Genomic DNA, 12,275 nt, shown 5'->3' on the forward strand with positions numbered 1-12,275 from the left:
AAAAAAAAAAAAAAGTAATTATGATCCATGGGAGTTTGTCTAAAAATAGAGCTTCAGCTTGTGTGCTAGTGTGTAACAAGGTGGACACCCTGAACGTTAGAAGGCCAAGAAAGGCTGTGAAAGCCCTGATGGCCCGATGGGCAAGGATCTGGTGGGGTGGCTGCAGGGAAGGACCAGACAGGGGGCAATGGGAGCAGAGTTAGGGAGCTCTGGTGGCCTGGGGTCCAGACCCAAACCTTTGGGGGACCGACAGCTGGCAGTGGTGGAAATGGCAAATCTAAGAAATTTACCAGTTCACAGGAATTCTTCTGGGTCTTAAGGGACACACCATCTTACTACCCAGATAGTAATAGCCTGCTAATTTCCATAAGCTGTATAATTTAGAAGACACCATTTTTATCCATTTTCACAATTGTTTGAGGTGTTATTTTCCCACTTCCGTGGCTTCAGAAGAAAACCTGGCATGGTAATGCCTTATATGGACACTGAGAATAAGCGAAATGTGTCTAACAAAATGCCTAGCACATAGGAGGGTGCTGAATAAACATCAGCACCTCTGCTGGATTGCTTCTGTTTGAATGTGAACGGTCAGGTTCAGAAATGTTGAATACCATGGTTAGGAATGTGAGTGCTGGCATCAGACCACTAGTCAAGCCCAGCTCCACCAACCTATCTGTTAAACCTTGGACAAGTTAGTTACCCACTTAAAGTCTGTTTTTTTTCTGGCATATGCAGTAAAACTGAGATAATACCTGAACCTTTCTCATGTGGTTGTAGAAAGGATTAAATGAGATAATGCAAACAGAGCTCTTAAGATAGTCCCTGGCACTGATCACCATTCATTAACAAGTTTAGTTAAATGCCCCATATAGCAAGGGCATAGGCCAACACTGGAATCAAGGCCAGTGCTCCTGCCACACCCAGGCTGCTCCTGATGGTAACCAACATCAACCCAAGTGAGAGGGAAAGAGAGCTAACATCTGTAGAGAGCCAGCTGTGTTTCAGATGCCGACATCACCACAAAGCAATTCGCAGGGCTGCGCTGAGCCTCTGGGGGGTCAGTAGCCTTCCCAAGGTCTCAAATAAATGAGAGATGTGAGAATCAATCTGACTCTCACCTACCACTCTCGTGGACACCAATACCTCTCACTCTGGCCTGTATCAGAATCACTTGGGGAGCCTATTAAAATCCAAATTCCAGGCCCTTCTCCCAGAGTTTCTTTTTTGTTGTTTCTTCTCCCAGAGTTTCTGATTTGGTAGGATAGAGCCTAAGAACCTGCATTTCCAACAAAGTTCCCAGGGGAGGTCAAGGCCGCTGGCTCTGGACCCTATCTAGAGAACCATCAGTATATACCAAGCTGCCTTTGCTCAGTGAGATTAGTTGTCATGAGACACCTGAGTCTCAGGCTGCCAGGAGCCTTCAGCATAGCCCGGGGGTTGCCCTCGGGTACATTAAGGAAATGTGTCTCTGCTAAGCTCCTTAGAGCTCCGTGACACACCACCCACAGCCCTGTCAGATGGGCATAGACTTTTGTCAGGTATAGTCTATGACCTCAAAGTCAGCACTCCCAGCTGGGTGTTTTATTATTTATTCACTTGACAGGTAACATACATTTGGTCCTATAAGACACCATGCTATTGGCTTAACTACTTGCTATTGCACAGGAAAACTCCTCCGGGCTCTCAGGAAGCCCGTGCATGGCCTATTGAGGACAGTTCAGTCACTGCAGAGAAAAACCGTGTCCAAAGAAGTGACCCACTCCCCAGGGAGCCTGTCCCACAGCCCTTCAGAGCCGTCACACTCACACGTGTCAGGCATCAAAATAATGGCCATGCTGGGAGGAATGAGTGTTCTCAACTAGAAGGTGGCCTTAAAATCATGGTGTACTAGACAAATTATATATATAACAATTATATAAATTAAGAGATCTACGTGTATACAAAACCTTTCAAAGGGGATCACTGAATTCCACTCTATATCATGCCAGGTATTTGTCAGAACCTTGAAAACAAAGGCAGTTTTCAATGGAGCTGGTATTAAAAATAGAAGGTATTTATACACAGGCCCTGCTCCTCTCGTGTCCACCGTGAAATCCTCTGGTGTTGTCAGGGCCCCGGGGCAGCCTCAGCACCCCTACAGGTAACCTATCTGCAGTCTGCGTCTTCCGGGAGAGCAGGGGACTCGTACCAGGACTTTTTTCCTGTGTCCCCATCTCGGCTTGGCGGCGCCTCCGAACCCAGGGGCTGCCAGAGGGAGTGATGCTGCTGTCAGAGGAATAATCCATGCACTTGCGGAAGATCTCAGGACTGGTGCTGGAGTTCAGTCTCCCTTCCTCGGCCAGCGGGGATTTTCTGGAAACACCTTTGCGCTGGGCCAAGGGGCTGCTCCAAGGACTCGAGCATGGGGAGGCATTTGGGCTCAGAAAGAGATTCTGGTGGCTGGAAGGGCTGAGCTTGTTGGTGACCACATGCCTCCGGCCAGCCATAGGGGATGCAGGATTGCTCTCAGGGTCGGAGGAGCTGTTGGCAGAAGACTCGTCACCCGTGTATTGAAGCTCCTCCACTCTCTTGTTGAGGGACTTGTGGGTGCTAGTAGTGGGCTCCTCATCATGGCTCTTGTCTTTGGGGGCTTTCTTCTTGGGGGGCTTCATACCAATCAGGACAGCTTTCATGTTCTCTTTGCCCTGAGATTCTGTAATCATGAATTCGTGGGCTCTGATGGCCGCTTCTACCTCCTCAAATTCCACGATGGCACACTCCTGGGTCCCCACTTGGCTGTAGCGGCTGCTGATTCTCCGGATATCAGGAGGCAGCTCTCTGCCTGGTTTGAGAATCCGCACTGAGGAGATGACTCCAAAGGTCCCGAAGAGCTTGAGCAAGTGCTCCATCACCTTCTCCTGCACCCTTCCATTCTTCTGGGGTGTGGCCAGGGCCCACAGCTTGGAGGACAGGTAGAGATCATAGAGCAGGAGCATCTTGCTGGGGAGGTTCTCATTGGGGAACAGTGGGACAGGCGTGGTCCTCCTCACCTTCCGGTGGTCCTCACTCAACTCGAGGCTCATTGAATACTTCAAGGCATGTGCCGTGGTTCTCCAGTCCCGGGTAAGGTGTTTCACCTGAAGAACAGAAAGCAAATCTGAAATGGGACCTAATGTCCTTGTCCACCCTGTGTACTCTAGAATCTCCCTGCCTCCCTTTTTCCCTGTAACACTAGTATCTAGTATCATATCTGGTAGATGTAAACACTCAACAATCTAGTGAATGAGTAAAGGAATAAATGCCACTTTCTCCAACTTCAAAAACTGAGGGCAGCATGGTTTAGTGCTGTCCAATAGAACTCTCCATGAGAAGGGACATAGTCTATTCTGCACAAGTTTAGAGCTTAAACTTGGAACAAGGGCTCTGGAACACGGCTGTTGTACACACAAGGCCCACTTTTAAACTGGTAGTAAAACTGGAAAAGTTATTCAACCTTTTAATGCTTTGACTTCCTCCTCTGCAGAAATAGAGAATTTTTTTTTTTTTTTTGAGACAGAGCCTCAGGCTGTCACCTTAGGTAAAGTACCGTGGCATCACAGCTCATAGCAACCTCCAACTCCTGGGCTTAAGCAATTCTCCTACCTCGGCCTCCCAAGTAGCTGGGACTACAAGCGCCCGCCACAACACTCAGCCATTTTTTTGGTTGTAGTTGTCATTGTTGTTTGGCAGGCCCAGGCCAGATTTGAACCCACCAGCTTTGGTGTATGTTGCTGGCGCCTTAGCCACTTGAGCTATAGGTGCCGAGCCAGAAATAGAGATATTAATAGTGCCTACCTCAGAGACTTGTCATGGGGGTTAAATGAATAAATATATACATGCACACACATATATATGCACAGGCACACACATTTATACATAAAATTTAGAGCAGCAACTAGCTCATAATGAGTACTCAATAATTATGTACTATCATTATTTTAAATGTTACGTGTCGTCATTTTGATAGGACTCGGAGATTTTAACATTCAAATGCTTTTCTGAAGCCATACTTCTACATTTCTGCATTTGATACAGAGAAGGTCCCAAATGATCTCTCCCATTTCACTGCAACATCTCCTGAGAATGACATGGACTGTTTCAATTCTGAATTAAATCCAACTTAGGCCTCATGAAGAATGATGAAATAATCCCTCCCTTCCTCCTCCCTTGATGGAAATTGAGTGTATTAGTGTTGTACTATAGGAAAGCTATATTTATATCGTAAAACAGTAATTTTCTAGAGATCCACTTCCGGTAAAGAGAATGTCAGGGGGGAATGAGTCATCCCAGAGAAATAGCGAAGGTGGGTGGGGTGGGTGACCTGAGCCAGGAATGGCAAGATCACCCTGAGTCCTCTGAGGCCAGGCCAGAGGAACCAGGAACTCCAAACGTCCCTGGGCCTAAAACAGGAACTTTATGAAACTTAAGAAGGGAGGGCTCCCTAACTAGGCAGGGTGGGGAAGCCTGCAGAGCCATTAGTACAGCCTCCTGGAGAGAGGACAGTCCGCTCCAGCCTATGGCGTTTTGGTGTAGTGGCCTGGACTCAGGCTTAGGGTGCAGGAATCAGCAGAATAACCTACACACAGAATCAATGGGCTGATCACTGTGACACAGGCCAAGGGTACAGAGAAGCAGGCCCAGGCAAAGGGGTGGATTTCAAGTGAGCAGAATTAATCAGGAACACAGAAAGGGGGAGGACTGCAGGTCAGAGCAAGGCTGTGGAAAGGCCAGGCCACAGCTCTTCTGGGGATAAAATATGGGTGGACACTTCTCCAAAACCTGCTAGGGAGGGAACGCTCAGGAGAGGAAAAGGAACCACCTCCTAAGCTTAAAGCCTGAGCAAAGAGGACCCCGGGGAAGTAGAGTACTGCTGTACTCAGAGGGCTGGAGAAGTTTGTGGAGGAACACACCCTATTTCCAGAGAAGCAGGCTCTAGCAAGGATGAACGTCCCTCCAGCGTCAGCAGCAAGATCTACTGGGCAATCTCGGTTACAGTCTGAGCACCCCAGGCGTGACCTTTTACAGCAGTGGTTCTCAACCTTCCTAATGCCCTGGCCCTTTAATACAGTTCCTGTGGGTTGAGACCCACAGGTTGAAAACTGCTGTTTTACAGGGAATGTCAGGCACCACCTAGGAAAAGGATCCAGGGAACTTTGGTCCTGGAGCATTTATTAGAAGAGCTTTGTAAGAGTTTCAGAAACTTTATAATTTCCCTACACTTGTTACTTTGTCATATATGTTTCCTTTTTGTGAATAACAGGAAACCCTTTAAAAGAAAAAGGGTTTTGCACTTATCTTGGAGGTGTTAGGAAGTCTGTCCTAGTCTGTAGCTGGTTTTCAACAAAGAATGTTCCTAAACAGATCTGTAAGTGGCAGCCTAAAACAAAAAGAAGCACAGGGTGTCTCTTGGGGTCTCTAGGCGAGGAACAAGGAATCTGCAGGATGATTCCAGGGCCTGTTTCATTTTGGGAAGCCCCACAGACACTTTTCAATGAGGCTTGCTCACTGTTCTCTGGATGTTGAAATGCCCCTTCTCCTATACCCTGAAAATTCCCACTCAACCTCTAAGGTCCTGTCTCAGTGTGGCCAATCTGGGAAGACTCTTCATTTCGCAGGGAGGGTTGGCTTCTCTGATCAACCAGCTCCCAACAGTACCTTGTTGTCTCTTTTCTCATTCTGCCTCTGGTCATATTGTAATCTCTCTCTGATCTCTCCTTTATTGGACTGTGAGCTTTTCAAGAGCAAGGGGAATACCATACTCATTCTGTACATGCTGCACCTAACAGCAAAGGGAAGATACGTGATGAATGAATAAAGGGAAGAGAGTGAGAGAGGATGGAGCACAGTGGCAGGCCAGGCAGGGAGGAGCTCCGAGGAGGAAAGCTCTCCTCCCTGCTCTCTGACCAAGTACACAGACAACTTGGCCAGGACCCATGCGTTAGGCATCCCGTTATGCAACAGGCTGCATGGTGCTTTTCCATTCTAGTAAGTGCACTTCCCTCAAGGGAGATACAGAATTCTAATTCCAACTGGTCTGTTAACTCGCTGAGAAGAGTTCACAGCCCAAATACTGGATGTATACATAGCAGGGACAAGCAGTCTGCTGCCAGACAGCAGCAGGTGTTAGCATCTAATATCTCCACTGTACATGTGAGGACGGTGCCACACACAGCAGTCTTGGGGAAGGCTCATTCCCAGAGTTCAGGGTGTTCTTTCCCTTTCCCTAATTAGTCAACTTGACAAATGCAAAGCTTGGATTTCATAGAACTCTAGGCCCACCAGGTGTATCTAAAGGCCTTCGAGTCCCCTTGTGTAGGGCCCAGCATCCTCCTGGCCACCCACTTGCCCGGGAAGAGTGCCTGCACTTTACTAAGAACAAGTAAAGAATAATATTGTTTCATAACTGCTGCCAGATGATACCTGTCCCTTTGCCCGGGACCCTTACATAGTGTGGGAGTATATTCTTAATAACAGTCCTAAATCCTTTCTCCTGGCAATTTTTCTCTTTTTTAGGCCTCAGATTAAATTTTTTAAAAATTCCTAGTTCAGGCTCAGCACCCATAGCACAATAGTTACAGCACCAGCCACATACACCAAGGGTGGGAGGTTCAAACCCAGCCCGGGACACCTAAACAGTAGCTAAACAATTGTAACCCCAAAATAGCCAGGCGTTGTGGTGAGCACCTTAGTCCCAGCTACTTGGGAAGCTGAGGCAAGGGAATTGCTTAAGCCCAAGAGTTGGAGGTTGCTGTGAGCTGTGATGCCACAGCACTCTACCAAGGGTGAACTAGTAAAACTCTGTCTCAAAAAAAAAAAAAAATTCCTAGTTCATCAGCTTTCACATGGGTAAAAATACCTTCAGAATCCCAACCCCTAAAGCCCTTGAAATCCTCGAAGGAGCTTGTGAGAACCAAGCCTCACCTTTTTGAAGGACGTGAGTAGCTTGACGCTCACGTAGCCCAGCTTGTTCCTCCTCACGTGCTTTAACAGGAAGGCGTCCTTCTCCAGGTTCTCATCTGAAAAGTAGAACTCGATCTGAGCCACCAGTTTCTTGATTAATTCCTCGTCCGGGGGCTTCCACTCCTGCTCCAGGTCCTCACGCTCATTCTCGCCTCCACTTGTTGTGGTGCCACTGGAACCAGGAGACACTGGACGTTATATGTTGAACTCTGGCCCCCCTCCCTCAAATTCACATGCCAAAGTCCTGAGCCCCAGTACTGAGAATGTGACTTTATTTGGAAATAGGGTCAATGCAGACATAATTAGTTAAGATGAGGTCACATTGAAGTAGGGTGGACCCCCGATTCAAAGAGGAATTTTGGACACAGACATGTGCACAGAGACGACACTGTCTGAAGATGAAGGCAGAGACTGGGGTGAGGTAGCAGAACTTGAGGAATGCCAGATTGCCACCAGAAGCTGGGCAGAGGGCTGGAACCTTTCCTGGTGTCTTGACTAGATACTAGGTGACACCTTAATTTCAGGCTTCAGGCCTCCAACAGTGAGCTAACACATTTCATTGTCCTGAATAGGACCAGTTTGTGGTACTTTGTTACAGTGGCCCTAGGAAACTATGCTGGGCCACATGTGAATGAGACTCCTCAGAGGTGGTGACCCTGTGATGGCCACAGAGGAACAGGTTTTGTCTCCAACCAGCTAAGAAATCAAACTTTTGTTGTGAACAAGTATGAAGCATCATTAAAATAAAAACACTCTCTGCTAACGTTCCTGTGGTGCTCTGCTACCAGCAGAACACTTTTCATGTATCTCATTTTCCTTCCCTGCTCCATCCCTCCAAATCCTGATTTCTGGAACACCCTAGTATAGCAGGGTAACTTGATCTTTAAACAAGATCCTCCATGCTTATTGGAAAATAAAAGCTTGACTTCTTAGCTGGCAGGGACAAAACCTAACCCTCTGTGGCCATGTGATCACTGCCTCCAAGGATTCCAGTTCAAGTGTGACCCAGTGCAGTTTCCTAGAGTCCTGGTTTGAGAGTTAACACTGCTTGGGTTCAAATGCTGGTACAGGTTGAGAATCCCTTGTCTAAGATCCCTGGGACCAGAAGTGTATTAGATTTTGAAATATTAAGGGGACCCAAGTCTGAATACTAAATTCATTCGTGTCACATATATATGTACTTCTACAGATAGCCTGAAGTAATTTTATACAACATGTTAAATAATATTGTACATGAAGCAAAGTTTATGTACGGTGAACTGTCAGATAACAAAGATGTCACTATCTCAGCCACCTACGTGGACAATTTGAGGCATCACACCAGTACTCAAAAAGTTTTGGATTTTGGAGCATTTAGAATTTCAGATTTGGGGATTAGAGGTGCTCAACCTGTATCTCCTTTCATTATCCACGTGAATTTAGGCAGGATCCACTAAGCTGCCCCTCATTTCCGCTACCTGTAAATTGAGGATTAGGAGAGTCTCTATCCTGATAGGATTGTCAGGAAGAGTCAGTGAGTATATGGAGATATCTAGAAGACTGCCTGGTTTACCCTTAGAGCTCAGTTAAGTGACAGATAAATTCCTTTCCTCATTCGCAAAAGGCAGATCTAGGATTTAAATTCCAATTCTCTGTCTCCCAAACCAGTACTCCTGATACCCTCCATGTTTTGTTGGGACCCAGAGCTGGAATCTGGAAACACAATCCCATCGCCGAGGTCCTTCTAAATGAAGCCCCACCTGGACAGATGTCCTGTTCTCTCTCTCTGAGAATATTAGCTCAGGAGAACAAGCCAGAGAAAATCCTGGGGAAAGCTCTTTAGGAAAGCTAATCTTTCATAAAGAGATTATAAAAATTTCACAACCACAGATATTTAGGAAACTTGTGATTATCCACAATCTAATTGATGCCATTATTACAAGTTAATAGAAATCTGCAATTATAGGAGTTGGTTTGGTAACTCAATAATGTCACAGCTAATAATGTCAATAAGACCTATTACTGTGAGAGGTTAGAAAAGGTATATAGATATACATATGTATATATGCACATACATAGACACACACACACATATATATGTATCCTTCAACAAAACTTTCACTGACTCTTAGCCTCCAAAAAAATAAAACCAAGGATGGAATACTCAAAATGAGGGGAAATATTGAATATTCTGGCCAAAGAGATAAAACTAAACATGTCTATGTAACACCTTTTCAAGTTCAGAATTTATAGTATAAAATGTAGACACCGGTTGATTTAAAAATGCAGAGTTTTGGTTATTTACCTGTAGGCAGCCTGGAAATGGTCTTTAAAATACCTTACTGATGCATTTACCTTCATTTATCGAGGTAAATATGTAGCAGAGAAAAAAAAAGTCTGGCAGACTAATTTGAAGAGTATGTCTTTTAAAAAGTCTTTTAAAAATGGAATGATGGCTCGGTGCCTATAGCTCAACCGGCTAAGGCGCCAGCCACGTACACCTAAGGTGGCGAGTTCGAATCCCCAGCCCGGACCCACCAAACAACAATGACAGCTGCAACCAAAAAATAGCCGGGCGTTGTGGCGGGCGCCTGTGGTCCCAGCTACTTGGGAGGCGGAGGCAGGAGACTCGCTTGAGCCCAGGAGTTGGAGGTTGCTGTGAGCTGTAATGCCACGGCACTCTACCCAGGGGGACAGCTTGAGGCTCTGTCTCAAAAAAAAAAAAAAACTGGAATGATAAGAGGTAGCTGTAGCAGACATTAGGCTTACGCACCCAACATCTAAGAGCAAACTCCAATTGCCTTCCTTGACTACAGAACCTATAAAAACCAAATACTTTCCCAGCGTCTCTTACAGGTAGTCACCATCTGTCATGTTATAGCAAGTGAAAGTCTGTTGGCCTCGCCCCTTCCCATTTTATCTGCTTTGAGTATCGATGCAATTGTTGAATCTGCAGCAGCCGTTTTACCACCCTAAGGAAATGGCCAAGAAAAGCAGCTGGGTTTGATTTACTGACATAATTGGCCCTGGCATTACAGGGTTATCGAACCAACTCCCTTGACTATCTACTGTATATTTCTGATTATTGCACGAGGAAGGTCAAATCCTCTTGTTTAATTCACTTGTTAGTTGGGTTTTCTGTTACTTACAGCCAAATACAATAGTGATGAGAATAGCGCTACGTTGGGAAAAAAGATCCTCAAAACATGCCAAAGGGAAAATATCAGTGAGCCACTCAGTGGAATGAAAAAGGAGATAGAAGATGGACAGAACAAATTTTCACTTTATTAGAGAAAGTTTACACTCCAAATGTAAAACAGACAGGTTAACTATGCCAGACAACTACAGATGTATAGGGAATTCGGAGCCCAGCTGACAAGGATGTCCATAAATAGCAGGGTCTGGGGTGGAGTGTGTGATAATGGACAGTGGAGAGTTTTGGGTGGACTCAGAGGTATTGGCAAAATGGTCTGGCTTACTAGAAATGGCAAGTATATCAAAAGTTTGCACTTTCAGAATACTGCACTACCAAAGGCATCCACAGACCAGTAAGTCCTGCTCCCAGACTAGAGAAGTTGATGCTCTTATAAAAGGTAAACTTATAAAGCACAGTGGAAGGAAGGCAGTCTAATTTCTTCATCTCTTCAATGCTTATTCTAGAGCCTCCTGTTCGTCCCCAGGTCTGCTGTGTCCATTTTATTCCTTGCAGATGATTCTATCTCAGACTGGATAGAGAAGATGAAGCTCAGATGAGGCAGTCTAGAACTCCCCACGCAACACCTCCTCACATTGCCCCAGCTGGCTCTGTGTCTCTCAACATCCACCGAAGCACTTGGCTGCCATGGCCAAGGGTCCCTGCTCCATCTTGGGCCTCCTGCCCCAGCTGCAGGATCTGACGCTGATGACCACCCCTCCTTCCTGATACTCTCCCCCGGGGTTATGTGACTTGTTCTTTTCTGACTCTTCTCCCCATTTGCCTGCCCTTTGAGTGCCCTCTTTCTCCCACTATTTCTAAATGTAGGGATTCCCCAGAAGTCAATCCCTGACTTTTCATCTCTTGGTAAAACTCCACACTTTAGCCCCTGAAAACTCATCCAATTCAAATCTGCCTTTCTCCTCCCCACCTGCTCCCTACTCCCTCTCCTTCCTGAGCTCCAGTCCTCCAAATCCTACCTGCTTGACAGACATTTCCACTAGAATAATCTGATATTGCATCAAATTCAATATAACCACAGTTGAACTTACAACCTTCTACAGAACTTGACCTCAGCAGGACTGAAGCCTGGGCCTGCCATCAGGCATTCTATCTGGCAAGCTGACCTCCCTGTCATATAGGTCACAGTAAATTCATACTGTATGAAGGGTGACTGCACCAGTTACACGCATCCATCCAGTGAGCAGAGAGGCAGGTAGCCAGAGATTCCAGAACAGGTGGGTGATACTGCACAGGTGACATAAAACCCCTATGAGAGCACAAAGGGCAAGTTCTTGCGCTTGGAGGACTCCTTCCTCTGCGTGGGTGCGGTCATCAGCAGCTGTGCACCCCCAAATGGGGATCATGGAGGAGCTAGAAAATCTAGATCATCTGTGGAAACATGCTGCATTGTTTCCTTGTTTGTGAAATAGTCTTCAGAAAGGAAAAAATTCTGTAGCCTTTATGAACATTAATGAAGTTTATATCCTGTAAATTTGAGTGTTGTCAACTTTTTGTCCGCTACAACCATCCTGTGATAACCATGTCTTCCTTCCCAGTATCACTGTGGATGTTAACCTCAATCACCTGTCTGAGCTGTTTGTTAGATTGCTCCCCTGTAAAATCACTTTTTTCCCCTCACTTCCACACTGTGACCTTTGGAAGAAAGTCACTCTACGCAGCCCACACTTGTGGCTATTCCTTTTGAAGACGGAAGGTCTGGATTGCTTTGTCTTGGTGGCTTGTAGGCTTGTCTTGGTAGGCTCCTTCTGCAACTGTATACTCGCTTACTGGTTTTCTTCCTAAGGGGTCCATGGGTGGAGCATGCCAAGTAGCAGGCTTCTTTTTGGAGTGAAGGAGATCAGGCAGAGATTCGTTAAGTTGGGGCCTATATGCAAATGGAGAAGGCTTTACTCTGCAACTACCAGCCCTGCCTTGGCAGCCTTAGATCTCCACAGTGAGTTCATTCAATCCCTTTAGAAAGTGATGTGACTTCTTTTCTTTCCCCTTGAAAGTAAATGGTGTGGCTCGGTGCCTGTGGCTCAAGCGGCTAAGGCGCCAGCCACATACACCTAAGGTGGCAGGTTCGAATCCCCAGCCTGGGCCCGCCAAACAACAATGATGG

At 46.2% G+C, this 12,275-nt stretch overlaps 1 protein-coding gene across 1 annotated transcript in view; it reads right to left on the reverse strand.

Moving 5' to 3' along the window:
* Positions 1-1,566: 1,566 nt before the first annotated feature.
* The window catches only part of LARP6 (La ribonucleoprotein domain family member 6), a 20,420-nt gene continuing 9,711 nt past the window's right edge, over positions 1,567-12,275 (reverse strand). Inside the window, exons 2-3 of the mRNA XM_003784473.2 lie at positions 6,940-7,150; positions 1,567-3,116 (exon numbers count right to left, since the gene is read on the reverse strand). Coding sequence (XP_003784521.1) covers positions 2,055-3,116; positions 6,940-7,150 — 1,273 coding nt within the window. The 3' untranslated portion in view covers positions 1,567-2,054. The remainder of the gene's footprint in view (positions 3,117-6,939; positions 7,151-12,275) is intronic.

This window comes from Otolemur garnettii, unplaced genomic scaffold (genome assembly GCF_000181295.1).
Source record: "Otolemur garnettii isolate 467f Iridium unplaced genomic scaffold, OtoGar3 scaffold00011, whole genome shotgun sequence".
NCBI lineage: Eukaryota > Metazoa > Chordata > Mammalia > Primates > Galagidae > Otolemur > Otolemur garnettii.